Source organism: Globicephala melas, chromosome 12 (genome assembly GCF_963455315.2).
Source record: "Globicephala melas chromosome 12, mGloMel1.2, whole genome shotgun sequence".
Lineage (NCBI taxonomy): Eukaryota > Metazoa > Chordata > Mammalia > Artiodactyla > Delphinidae > Globicephala > Globicephala melas.
The window spans coordinates 43,491,692-43,504,656 of record NC_083325.1 but is presented as its reverse complement, the minus strand read 5'-3'; the positions used below and the strand labels follow the sequence as shown (position 1 = coordinate 43,504,656).

Sequence of the window (12,965 nt, the reverse complement as noted above, 5' to 3'; positions counted from 1 at the left end):
GAGGACCCCAAAGAGCTTTTATTATGTGGGTTATGTTTATCAGTATTTACCATAATTAAAACTGAGATGCTTAAAAACATTAATTTTCATTAAAAAATAAGCTATTATGTTTGTATAAATATTTTTTTATGAGGAACAACTGTATCATCCAAAATCATAAACATTTAGAAAGAAGAGTGGCCTTGTTTTACATTTTTGCAAATCTCTTTAATGTTTGGCTTAACAGAAGACAGCTAGATTCTCACATCTCCTTCAGCATTCAATCCGTTGTGATATGTTGTTTTTTTTGTTTTATTGCGGTATGTGGGCCTCTCATAGTTGTGGCCTCTCCCATTGTGGAGCACAGGCTCCGGACACGCAGGCTCAGCGGCCATGGCTCATGGGCCCAGCCGCTCCGCGGCATGTGGGATCCTCCCGGACCGGGGCACGAACCCGTGTCCCCTGCATCGGCAGGCGGACTCTCAACCACTGCGCCACGAGGGAAGCCCGATATGTTGTTTTGGTTGAAGTACATGAAGAAAATACAGCCTCACGGTGACAGAAAGTTGGAAAAGGAAAAACTTCACAGACTTCTCTGAAACGGCTTCAGGTACTCCCAGGGGTCCACAGACATTACTTGAGAACCACTAACTACACTAAGTACTATAGTAGCAGCTCAATAAACTTAGTGACTGATGTGTAAATAACAAAGGCAGTTATGCAGGAAACTGTTAGTATACTATCACAAGTAAAGCAAAATCTTCAAAATCATGCTTACCAAACTGTTAGGGTATAAAGGATTAACATGATATAAACATGGTATAAGACTCCTACTTTACAACTCAAGGAGAGAGAATAAAATCAACTTCCATAGCAAATAATCTATCATTTACTGAAAATTAATGAATGTTTCTCAATTCTGGCTGCACATCTGAATTATTTCGGAAGCTTTAAGCACACACACTCACGCATATCCCCAATAATAACTAGGTCTCACAAAATGGAATAAAAAATATTAAAAAAAACAGCTGCCTGTTTCGGATGATGAAAAAGTTCTGGAAATGGATAGTGGTGATGGCTGCATAACACTGTGAATGTACTTAATGCTATGAATTGTACACTTAAAAATTGTTAAAATTTTGAATTTTAGGTCATGTATGCTCTACCACAAGTTTTTAAAAACAAAAAGTTAAAAAAAAAACCCAGCTGCATGATAGGACATTTAGAAATATAAAAGGTCACATTGAGAAATGATTCTTCTTCAGAAAACTATGAGATAAAGCCCTGTTTTCTATGCTTGATAGTACAATTAAAGTAAACAAAAGAAATCTTTCAAAACGAAGGAATGAACACCAGCTTACCTATTAAGGGGACTAAATATCTGAAAACAAAATTATGAAGAACACCTCAGTTTACTTACCTGCAACATGCTGACTATTTCAACTTTGTTGAAGAAAATAAAAGATGTAAGAGTAGAAAGAAAATTCTCTTCAAAAACTGATGGTGTAGGCAAAATTATGTCCTGAATGTACTGTACCCTGTAAGTCTGATGTATTTTTTGCCTTAGTTCAGAGTCTGTTATTGGTATAACTTCCTTAAACTTTGCAGTTTTGGTCAAGAATTCTCTGTGCCTTTTTGGCTGAGCCAAAGCAGGGTCATATTCAAGGCATCCCACGACATCCATGATACACTCATCAGAAAACATTACCTCAAACAGAGTTGCCTTATTTAGGAATAAGATTCCTCTAATAATTTCATACAAATGGTGTAAGCCTTCAGTGTTTTCTAGGTTCTCACAAGCTTGGAACAGCTGCAGTAGTTTTTTAATATAGCCTTCATTTTCCAAGGCCAGAGCCAGCTTTTCCCTACGGATAGGTGAGGAGAGAACTGAGGTAACTAAGTCAGCGATCTCTTCAAGTTTATTGAGTTCACATGTGGGCAGGTCAATCAGATGACTGGTTTCAGGCATTTCTTCAAATCGTTCTTCTTCTGATTCATCAATGAGGTCCTGTGTGACTTCCACTGATGGATCCTTACCTTGAACCTAAAAATATCCAAGTACAGCTGGTTACCTTAAAATACAAAAGAATTCAGAATTTTGGGAATCAAATCACTGATCATTCAATTTTTTAAAAAAAATAAATTTCTTTTTCTTGGGCCACGACTCACAGCATGTGGGATCCTAGTTCCCGACCAGGGATTGAACCCCTGCCCCCACTAGACTGCTGGAAGTCCCCTGACTAGTGAATTTAAGTAAAAATCAATACTTTCAAGGAATCAATACTAATAGTCATTGTTAATTAAAAGTGAAGTCTAGAGGGGGAAAATACAACTAGTTTAGAGTCAGTTATTTGAGTCTTAAGTTACTGACTGCAGATGGTTTCACCTCTAAATTTCCCAACTTACAACTTGAGATTAACTCTGATCCCTAATAACCTGAATATTTCAGCTAACGTTATGTTGTTTGATATTAAATTATGTAATAACCACTTGCAGTTGTTTATTAAATTCACTCTACCTAGTAGAGTGTATTTTGCAGAAAGTAACTCTCTTCCGTTGGTCCCCCAAAATTACTATGTATGACAAAGCACCATCACACTGGCTAACAAGGACACTACTGAGTTCAAACCAAATTAAAACCCAACTCCCTGTATATTCAAGAGTAAGAAAATATGATTTCCTCAAAATACTTTCGAAATTCACTTTTGGAAAAGTATTTGCTTTTGCTCTGAGCCTGAAGCTGATAAATAGACTAATAAATAAAGTCTATTCTTTTAAAAACTGGCATTCATTTAACATCTGTGATAAAGCCTTCAAGTATTATCTAGATAAAAATCACAACATAATGAATAAAGAACTGCTTTATGATTCAGGCTGACTACTTTATGATTCAAGAAAAGCATGGCTAACAAATTTTCTATAATGAATTACTCTAACAAAAAATGTTTAGAACTTTACTTTTCATAAATTTTTCTAATTCATAATCCAAGAGTGCAATCATCCTCTCTTCTCCACCTTAAAACATCTCGAATATCCTAAGCAGAAAAAGTTCCACAAATTTCCAAATCCACCAAAGCAACATATGAAAAAAGACCTAAGAACTCAGAGAAAAAAGTAGACGGATATACTGATGCATACAAGATACTTTTTTTCCCTAGAGGAATGAGAGTATTTCTTTTACTTCTGAGTTCTCAACAGAGTAGCTGAGCTTAGGGAGGATGACACATAAATATAAGAGAAAATATCAGATAAAATGCCTTGGAAACTCAGAGGAGGGAAATTCCAGCTCTTGGGGTGTGGGTGAGCAGAGAACACAAGGAAGGAATCATAAAAGCAGTGGCATTTCATAAAAAGGAATGAAACTGGGTCATTTGTAGAGTCGTGGATGGATCTAGAGACTGTCATACAGAGTGAAGTAAGTCAGAAAGAGAACAATAAATATCGTATATTAATGCATATATGTGGAATCTAGAAAAATGGTACAGATGAACCAGTTTGCAGGGCAGAAACAGAGACACAGATGTAGAGAACAAACGTATGGACCCCAAGGGGGGAAAGTGGCGGGGGCGGGGGCGGTGGTGGTGGTGGTGGTGGTGGGATGAACTGGGAGATTGGGATTGACATGTATACAGTAATATGTATAGAATAGATAACTAATAAGAACCTGCTGTATAAAAAAATAAATAAAATAAAATTCAAAAAAAGAAAAAAAAACAGTGGCATCTGAGATTTTAAGTGGACCTTCAAAGATAGGTAAGATTCTGAGGGGAGATAAAGGTACCCAAACTGCAAAGGGAAGAGCACAGAGCCAGAGAAATGGAAATATGTGACATGCATATGGCAAACAGCAAAAATGGAAATGTAGACTCTAGCCAGATCATGAAAAGTCAAGCTAAAAGACCTGCATTACTGTTCAGGGAAGTGAATGTGTAGCACTGTCCTTTAGAAAATTAACCTGGCATCAGCTGCATGAGACAAATTTGAAAATATAGATAAATTAGGGTGTTATTCCAAAGGCTACATGAACAACTGAATTTGGATAGTGATGTTGGGACAGATATGGGATAGCTACAAAAGAGAGAAGGAAACACAATGACCCTATAGTTTTAAACCCATCATTGGGAAGATTATGGCTTCTTTAACAAAAGCTGGGAATGTGGGAGAGGAATGCTAGGAAGAGTTCAGTTTTATTAAGTTTGAGTTGTTTGAATATCCAGCTGGCAATTCAATCTGTGGGCCTACTACTCTGGAAAAAGAATAGGACAGAAGATAGAGATTTGGCATTAGGGTAACAGTTAAAGCCAGAAGACTCTGACACTAATCAGAGAAAAGAGAAAACGTAGTGTGAGGGGAAGGAAGAAGAATCAGAGGTTACAAAGAACAAATAAGAGGAAAACAGGAGTTAACTTACACTTCAAATGAACATAGTTTGCATATGTTTAAGAATAAAACCACAGCTCCAGAACCATGCATGTAACCACTAGGTTACAGCATGTTTATTTCTTTGTTATCTAGTATTACCCCTTACAAGCTTCCTGGATTCATCCTGAACGTAACCCTGACTGATCTAATCTGTCAACATCACATAAACCCAAGTGTCTACCTGGATGACAATAGTGCTGTCCACCAGATATTTCTGGTTCTCTCCCTCTTGTGGCACGTGAGTTCATTGCTTCCATGAAGTTACATGTAGCTGTGTGACTTGCTTTGGCCAATAAAAGTGCCATGTATAACTTCTGGGAAGAGCTTTCAAAAACCAGTGCTCTGATTTGCCACCTTTCTTTCCCACTTTGCAATAATCATGGAAGTATTAAAATGAATTCTCTATCAACTTGGGTCCCTGAGAGGCTCTGTTAAGCACAGCCCCTTCCTCTCCAACACTGGTCAAACAGCATTAAGGGGGCTTCCCTGGGTGCAGTGGTTAAGAATCCACCTGCCAATGCAGGGGACACGGGTTCGAGCCCTGGTTCGGGAAGATCCCACATGCCGCGGAGAAACTAAGCCCGTGCGCCACAACTACTGAGCCTGCGCTCTAGAGCCCACGAGTCACAATTACTGAGCCCACGCGCCACAATTACTGAAGCCTGTGCGCCTAAAGCCCATGCTCTGCAACGAGAAGCCACTGCAGTGAGAAGCCTGTGCACTGAAACCAAGAGTAGCCCCCGCTCACTGCAGCTAGAGAAAGCCCCCGTGCAGCAACGAAGACCCAACGCAGCCAAAAATAAATAATTTAAAAGAAAACAGCATTAAGGAATAAACCAAACTTTTGTTGTGATAAGGTTCATGGTAAGTCCACACTATCAGTAGGCTTCTCGATGAAAATTTCTCTTTTCCACACTCCTATCCTAGTCCCTTATAGCTACTGCTTTAATTTTTTTCCCTTTTCAAGGGTCAAACACTATTACTTTCCCCTTTAAATCTCATAAGAGAGAACTTTGTCCCTTTGGGAAAAAAAGAGGCCATCAGTACTCAACTTCCTCCAACATTCTTCTTTTCCATCTCACAACTTATCTTCATTCAATTCCTTTATCTGTTTAAAAGAAAATGTCTCTACCATTTTCTAAGGTTAGAACTTCCATATGTACTTCTGATTTTATGCTTTCTAAGAGCTCAATATGTATCAATTATCTTAGCTCTTTTTTAAAAAATTAATTAATTTGGTTGTGCTGGGTTTTAGTTGCCAGCAGGTAGGCTCCTTAGTTGTGGCTTGCTAGCTCCTTAGTTGTGGCATGTGGGCTCCTTAGTTGTGGCACGCGAACTCTTAGTTGCAGCATGCATGTGGGATCTAGTTCCCTAACCAGGGATCGAACCCAGGCCCCCTGCACTGGGAGTGCAGAGTCTTAACCACTGTGCCACCAGGGAAGTCCCTTAGCCCTTGTTTTTGTAATTTCTCTCCCCACAATGATTCTTTTGTTCTGTCATTCACCATTCCCCTTAAGATACTTATTGCTCTTTGAGCTGTCAATCTTTTTCAGAGAGGAGTTCTATTTTCTTATTATAAGGGGTTAAGAAATGACAAAGAAACAGGCTTTTTATTGAAATTGTTCTTTCAAAGGTCAGCAATGACCTCCCAGAATTAAAAAGTAAAACACAACGTATGGTTCTGTTGAATACAACACAGTAGCTGGGAGCAATAAACTAAATGTATACTCAGCAACATGGCTAGATCTTAAAAGTACAGTACTGAGTTGTGCAGTAAAAAATTAACCTTGCTAGACCAGCAGAGTGGCCAAACCTAACATTGCTTTCAAAGGTGGAAATGTTTGCGTAAAAATCAATGACAAATGGGGAGGAGAAATGGTAACAGAGGGCAAAGGAATAAATAAATAGGTAATGTAATGAAGGAAATCTAATATTAACACTGGTGCCTTACAAAAAGCTCAGAGTAAGAGACGATATTCTCTTAGCTCAATTGTAACAGATGCCTGGAAGGGTGAAGCCATATGTTTCCCAAGTTTACCACTGCTACTGGGACTCAACAAGGTCGAATGGAAGTTTGTAAGTCTACTTGATAGAGCTGACACCACCCTGGGAGACAATGTCATACAATATGATGAACTGGACCAATTATTAATGACTGAGTGGGATTCTTATAATGTGCCAGTATCTACTGACTCTTACTTTTTTCAGGTTACATCTACTACCATACCGCAATATGGTATAACATTGCCACTGTTGATCCAACTACCTCATGTACATAAGCCTTATGATAATATTGATATTATCATCAAATGTATTAGGAAACTGAATTAAAGCCTCCTTAGCATGTAATGTTGATAGAAAATGGCATGAGGAATAAGTGAACTTACTAACTTAACCATCAGCTAATTTCTATACTAAAGAGTTCTCTACGAGTTTACCATAAGGTACAAACTGTGGTAGATCAAGGAGGGTAATGAGCAATCAAAATAGTGCAAAAATATAAAAAGTAAATCATGGCTTTATAGGATAGAATAGTTGTTGCTTTAAATCTACTCCTAGCCCAGACTGACTCCTCCAAATGTTAGGCATATTCATACTGATACTATTGCTCTGTCATATAAATGCTACACTAAGTGTAGATGCTTAGACAAATATGACCATTTTGCTGTAAGTCTTGGCCAAGGGCCAAAGGGTGGCCTTTGCAGTAAAGAACTAATCTTGCCCAAAGAAAGGTTTGGACCTTGCCTAACTCCTGAGAGTCAACCTCTAAGCACTCTGAATATCCTATCTGTTGGGAGTTTTTTTGTTTACCTTGGGCTATGCTGGACAGTCCACATACATGTGTGGATAACTGTATGGTTTATGGAGGAGATCTTGGGCCACACAATATCAGCTCAACCTCTGGGAGTGCTGGAAGCTAGAGTTAGCCACATGGGTATTCAGCCTGCTTATATGACTAACACCCCAATGAAAATGCTGGGCACAAAGGTTTGGGTAAGCTTCCCTGGTCAGTAATACTCTGTACATGTTGCCACCCATCGTTGCTGTGAGAAGTTAAGTGCTGTCTGCATGACTATTCTGAAAAGAGAAAATTGGATACTGATGCCTGGAACTCTCCTAGACTCTGCCCGATGTGCCTTTTCCCAATGGTAATTTTAACCTGAATCACATCATTGTAATAAACTGCACCATGAGTATAATAGCTTTGTGGAGTTCTCTAAGTCTTTCTAGTGAATTAGTGAACCTGTGAGTGGTCTTGGGGACCTCCCGAACTACATGAGTGAAAAGAGTAAAAAACAAATTTCAGTGAAAAGTTCTAAGACAAAAGTACAAAGTCATTAAGAATATATATATATATATCCAAGAACATATATTAAACGGCATGTGCTGAGGTGTGGGGAGGGGAAAAGTGGGGCAAAGTATAACTGAATATGCTGATCACTGGAAAATATTAACCACAATATAAATTTATGTTCTAGCAGGCATGTAATTCAACACCCTAGTTCTAAATAAGATGTTTGTCTTCTGTTTTATTCACTCATTCTTCAAATATATACCGAGTACATACACAACGTGTGCCAGTTGCCATGCTGGTATTGGAGGGAGAAAACAAAATAAAATATCACGTTTCAGTAATTTATCATAAAAAAAGATTAGTCTTTATATACTGCTATTAATATTCTGAACAGCCTTATAAATATTATGGAAAAGTAATCTTTCATTTTGAAATTATTGCCTTCATTATTTACATGGAATATTTTTCCCCCCATTTCATAGATGAATGAATTCATGGTTTAAATTTATTGAATTAAGAACTGAACAGCAAGTATTTATGAACTGCATATGTATGTCTGCAATAGAGGTCCCTTTTTTTTAGATCTTACACCTCACTTTACAGAAGACTTTGCAAACATAAAATTCAATCTCAATCCTTGGAGAGCACATGAGATAACAAAGGGTAAAAATGAAGACCTTCTTGCCATCACCATCCACAGGTTTAAAAACAGGCAAAACAAAAAGGTGAAATATTAACAAAACAATTAGGATTATATTCTTATGTATATTGTACAAATTAAAGAAATAGCATATTTACTAATGTTTTCAACTGTTCATCAACTAGAATTCTAGTACGTATGTATACTAATAATGCTCCAGCAATACATGATGCATACATAATCAGATAGGAGGTAGGAAAGAAACAAACCATCTACTCCCAGATAAGAAAAGTTTAGTGATCTAGAGCCATGTGTCAAATAAACTTTCTATGGAATGGTAAGATTCTTACTACACTTTCGTAGGCCACTTTATTACGCTGTTTGGCACTGTTATTGGGAGGACCAAGGAAAAAGAATGCTTGTGGTCAGATCCATAAAGCTAACTCAAGAACCGTCAGTGAGGGCTTCCCTGGTGGCACAGTGGTTGGGAGTCTGCTTGCCAATGCAGGGGACACGGGTTCGAGCCCTGGTCCGGGAAGATCCCACATGCCGTGGAGCAACTAAGCCCACGTGCCACAACTATGGAAGCCCACGTGCCTACAGCCTGTGCTCTGCAACAAGAGAAGACACCACAATGAGAAGCCCGCTCACCGCAACTAAAGAAAGCCCACGCGCAGCAACAAAGACCCAACGCAGCCAAAAATGAATAAATAAATAATAAAAAAAAAAGAACCTTCAGTGATAAGAATCCTTAGAGGTAAAGCTGATATAAGTGAAATGACGACAGTCAAAAAACACTATAGGGACTTCCCTGGTGGCACAGTGGTTAAGAATCTGTCTGCCAATGCAGGGGACATGGGTTCGATCCCTGGTCCGGGAAGATCCCACATGCCGCGGAGCAGTTAAGCCCATGTGCCACAACTACTCAGCCTGCGCTCTAGAGCCTGCGCTCCACAGCAACAGAAGACACTGCAATGAGAAGCCCGTGCACTGCAACGAAGAGTAGCCCCCGCTCACCACAACTAGAGAAAGTCGGTGCTCAACAACAAAGACCCAACGCAGCCAAAAATAAATAAATTTATATTAAAAAAACCTGTAATAGAAGATTAGCCTAGGCAACCACTGAAACACAGTGATCTCCATTTACAGAAAATAGTAATTAAAAATGAATTTTATGATTTACCAACTGTCATGGCCCAGATTTGCCCAAGGAGACATAACTACTAAATGTAATGTGGTACCCTGAACGGGATTCTGGAACACTGACATTTAAGCTGAGGAAATCTGAATAAATGTAGAATTTAGTTAATAATAATGTATAAATAATAATAATACATAATAATGTATGAATATTAGTTCATTAATTGTGACCAATATGTATACTAATGTAAGATGCTAATAGGGAAAACTATTTAATAGGGGAAACTGTGAGGGGAGGAGATATCAGGCAGAGGAGTATATAGAAACTATTTTCTGCTCATGTTTTCCATAAATCTGACACTTCTAAAATAAAAACTTCATTAAAAAAATTCCAAGGCACAACTGAAACATATACTTCACTTAAAAAAAAAATTCTAGTTACCCTGAGAGTTACCACCTATCCTATATCCTGCTACACTGTAAATTCCTTCTGAGTTGAAGTCATGAGCACTTTGGATTATTAGTGTCTGGCACACAGTTATCCATAAACATTATGCAAACAGGTGACCAAATATTAAAGAAAAGTCTAAAAGCCTTAGAACATAACTATTTAACCTTTTTTCTGTTAGAAGATCTTGACATTTTGTAGGGTATTAATTATGAATATATGCTATCAAAATCTAAAGTGGTAAAACAAAATTACAACTTGAAAAAAAATTTCAAAAATTTTGATGTATAACATAGGAGACATTTGTAGGTTAGGTTATCAAATTCTCACATGAAAATATTATCTCTCCACATTCTAATACACATCTGTTAGATATAATGAAAAAAATAAATCATGAATGCATGCAAACTTAAGTTAAACATTACTAAAATAACCTTACCTGACAAATTTTTTCCCAGATCTCATCACAGCCAGCTTTTTCCTGAAAACTTAGTGCCAGATCATAGTTCTCAGCTTCTGACCAAACAATTAATGTATCCTGTTTAAAAATAAAGATTTCTGTATCAGCACACCAGAAAAGAAACAACTACAAAGTATAAATAAAAATCAAGAGGACAGGAAACAGCGCAGCAATGCCCTCAGGTAAGTGCAATTAATGTACACTCAAATGACATCATATAACTGTATTTTGTTATCCTTTGAAATTTTAGTAATATCTGGCAATGAAGTCATAGCTTTGGTACTGAAAATGACAGTGAGCAATTTTCTGAAACAAAAAATATTAAAACATGTTAGCAGGCTCTAGCTCATGTTACCAAGATAATGTTTAATGGAAAGTCTAGCATTCTTGGCCAAAATATCATGTAGACATTCTAATCATCTACTTCCTATTGTTTCCAGAAAGTCAGCTGTTCCACTCATTAACCACCTACCCGTTTATTTTTCCCTTCAAGTTGGTTACCAGTAGGCTAACTAAATAGCTGATAATTATCCTAAGGTTTGACCCTTTCTATTTTTGCCTTTTTAAAATCTGGAAAAGCCTTCAGGATATTAAGGAATGTGAAACAATGCTGACAGAAAATACTTGCTCTACCTGTATTACCAACAGCACCTAGTTCAGCAGCTTAGATAGTAAAAAATTAAAAACCTCAGTTTCAGATAAGTGTTTTTCTGGATGTCCTTAATTATATCCCTCCCAAAAGGTTATGCCTTTAGGGAAAAGTTGTCAACTCCCTTATTAAAAACTAAGGTTTGGTTTTAAATTAAAACACTCAAGTTTAAACACGAAAATCACTATGCAACACCTAAATGAAATGGACTTTTAAAGGATACCTAATAATGAAAGTTTAATATGGCCAAAACTTTGATTTAAAAAAAAAATGCACATTTAAGTTTATTCCCTAATTATCAAAAATATAATCTATGAAAGCACCTTATATTTATTAATTGTTCAGCTGACAGTACTTATAAATATTATGCTGATATTAAAAAATACATAAAATTAAAAGTTAGCCCCAGGGACTTCCCTGGTGGTGCAGTGGTTAAGAATCCGCCTGCCAATGTAGGGGACACGGGTTCAATCCCTGCTCCGGGAAGATCCCACATGCCGCGGAGCAACTAAGCCCGTGTGCCACAACTACTGAGCCCATGCGCCACAACTACTGAAGCCCGAGTGCCTAGAGCCCATACTGAAACAAGAGAAGCCACCGCAATGAGAAGCCCTCGCACTGCAATGAAGAGTAGCCCCCGCTCGCCGCAACTAGGGAAAGCCCGCACACAGCAATGAAGACCCAACGCAGCCAAAAAAAAAGAAAAAAGTTAGCCCCAGATTAATAAAGACAAAGTTTTAAAAATGAAAACATTTCAATACTTTGGTAGCTCATCCCTTAATGAATCTAGGCCTCAGATGAATACTTATCTGTTGTGTGATCAGGTAAGAAGAACACTGAAAATCTGTGTTCTAGCTTCTGGCTGACCATGCTTCTTGGAAGGGATATTTGCCATCAGCTATTCTAAAATTTTATCAGGTTGTTTAAAAACCTTTAGTGGCTTCCACCATGTAGAGAAGAGGTTGTGAAATCTTTTTAAAAAACCAGTAGAATGCTTTTTATAAACAAAATTTTAGTAAGAATCTCCATTAAAAAAAAAAAAGATAAAAACAAGGCTATTCTAGTTAAAGCACTAGGGCACCCACACAAGCTCCATGTTCTTTCCTCAGTTCCTCAGTTGTTTTTTTAGAGCACTCCTCAAAACAGCTACATGAACAGTGCTCTCCAAACTTTTAAAAACTGTGTGCCTCAAATTACTTACATATTATATACAGAAGTATAATATTACTATAGCCATATTTTATAAAACATACAGTAAAATAGAAATTAAAAGGCTTATACAAAGATTAAATAAGCAATATTTAAAAATGTTTAAACTGCAATGGCTCCATAGCATTATTATTTAGAATTTTAAGACCCAATATTGTTAGGGCACAGTATATCCATAAGTGATAGGAGATACAAATCCGTATTTAGTGACATCCTTTTAATAATTCTGAATTTTGGGGGAGGGGAAACTTTTTGTAATATCTATTTTATCATTATTTCGGCTTTGTCACTTGCCCGACAGATTACACTAGGAGTGTAAATGTCAGTTGGACCATTATCTTGTTCACTTGCACTTACAGTACTGTTTTCAACCCATTTTAAGGCACATGCTCCTTTTGTTAGGGTTACAGGTTAGTTTAAATTGGAAAATATCTGTAAACAGTTATCTGCACATACAGGCTATAACTCACAATAGGCGGAGAACACTTTTCATGGAAACGTTACTCTTCTCTCAGAATACTGTTCTTATTTTTGACTCTTGACCGCATGACTTTATTATATATTCGCAAAATTCAACTTCTCCTTTTGATACAATAAACAGGTTTCTTCTCCAATGATTCATACTGTGCATTCTATTTTGGAGATCACTATTACAACAGAATGAATGAAATTCAAAACCATTTATCCAGGCATACAAGGCCCTTTGCATTTTGGTTCCAATCT

At 37.4% G+C, this 12,965-nt stretch overlaps 1 protein-coding gene across 3 annotated transcripts in view; it reads right to left on the bottom strand.

The window, feature by feature from the left end:
* PPP4R3B (protein phosphatase 4 regulatory subunit 3B) overlaps window positions 1-12,965 on the bottom strand; it is a 65,117-nt gene that overhangs the window by 43,193 nt on the left and 8,959 nt on the right. For 2 of the 3 annotated variants that reach the window (XM_030877245.3, XM_030877244.2), the window contains exons 3-4: window positions 10,364-10,462; window positions 1,400-2,023 (exon numbers count right to left, since the gene is read on the bottom strand). In XM_030877245.3, coding sequence (XP_030733105.1) covers window positions 1,400-2,023; window positions 10,364-10,462 — 723 coding nt within the window. The remainder of the gene's footprint in view (window positions 1-1,399; window positions 2,024-10,363; window positions 10,463-12,965) is intronic. The other variant, XM_070046813.1, reaches the window with a different exon arrangement.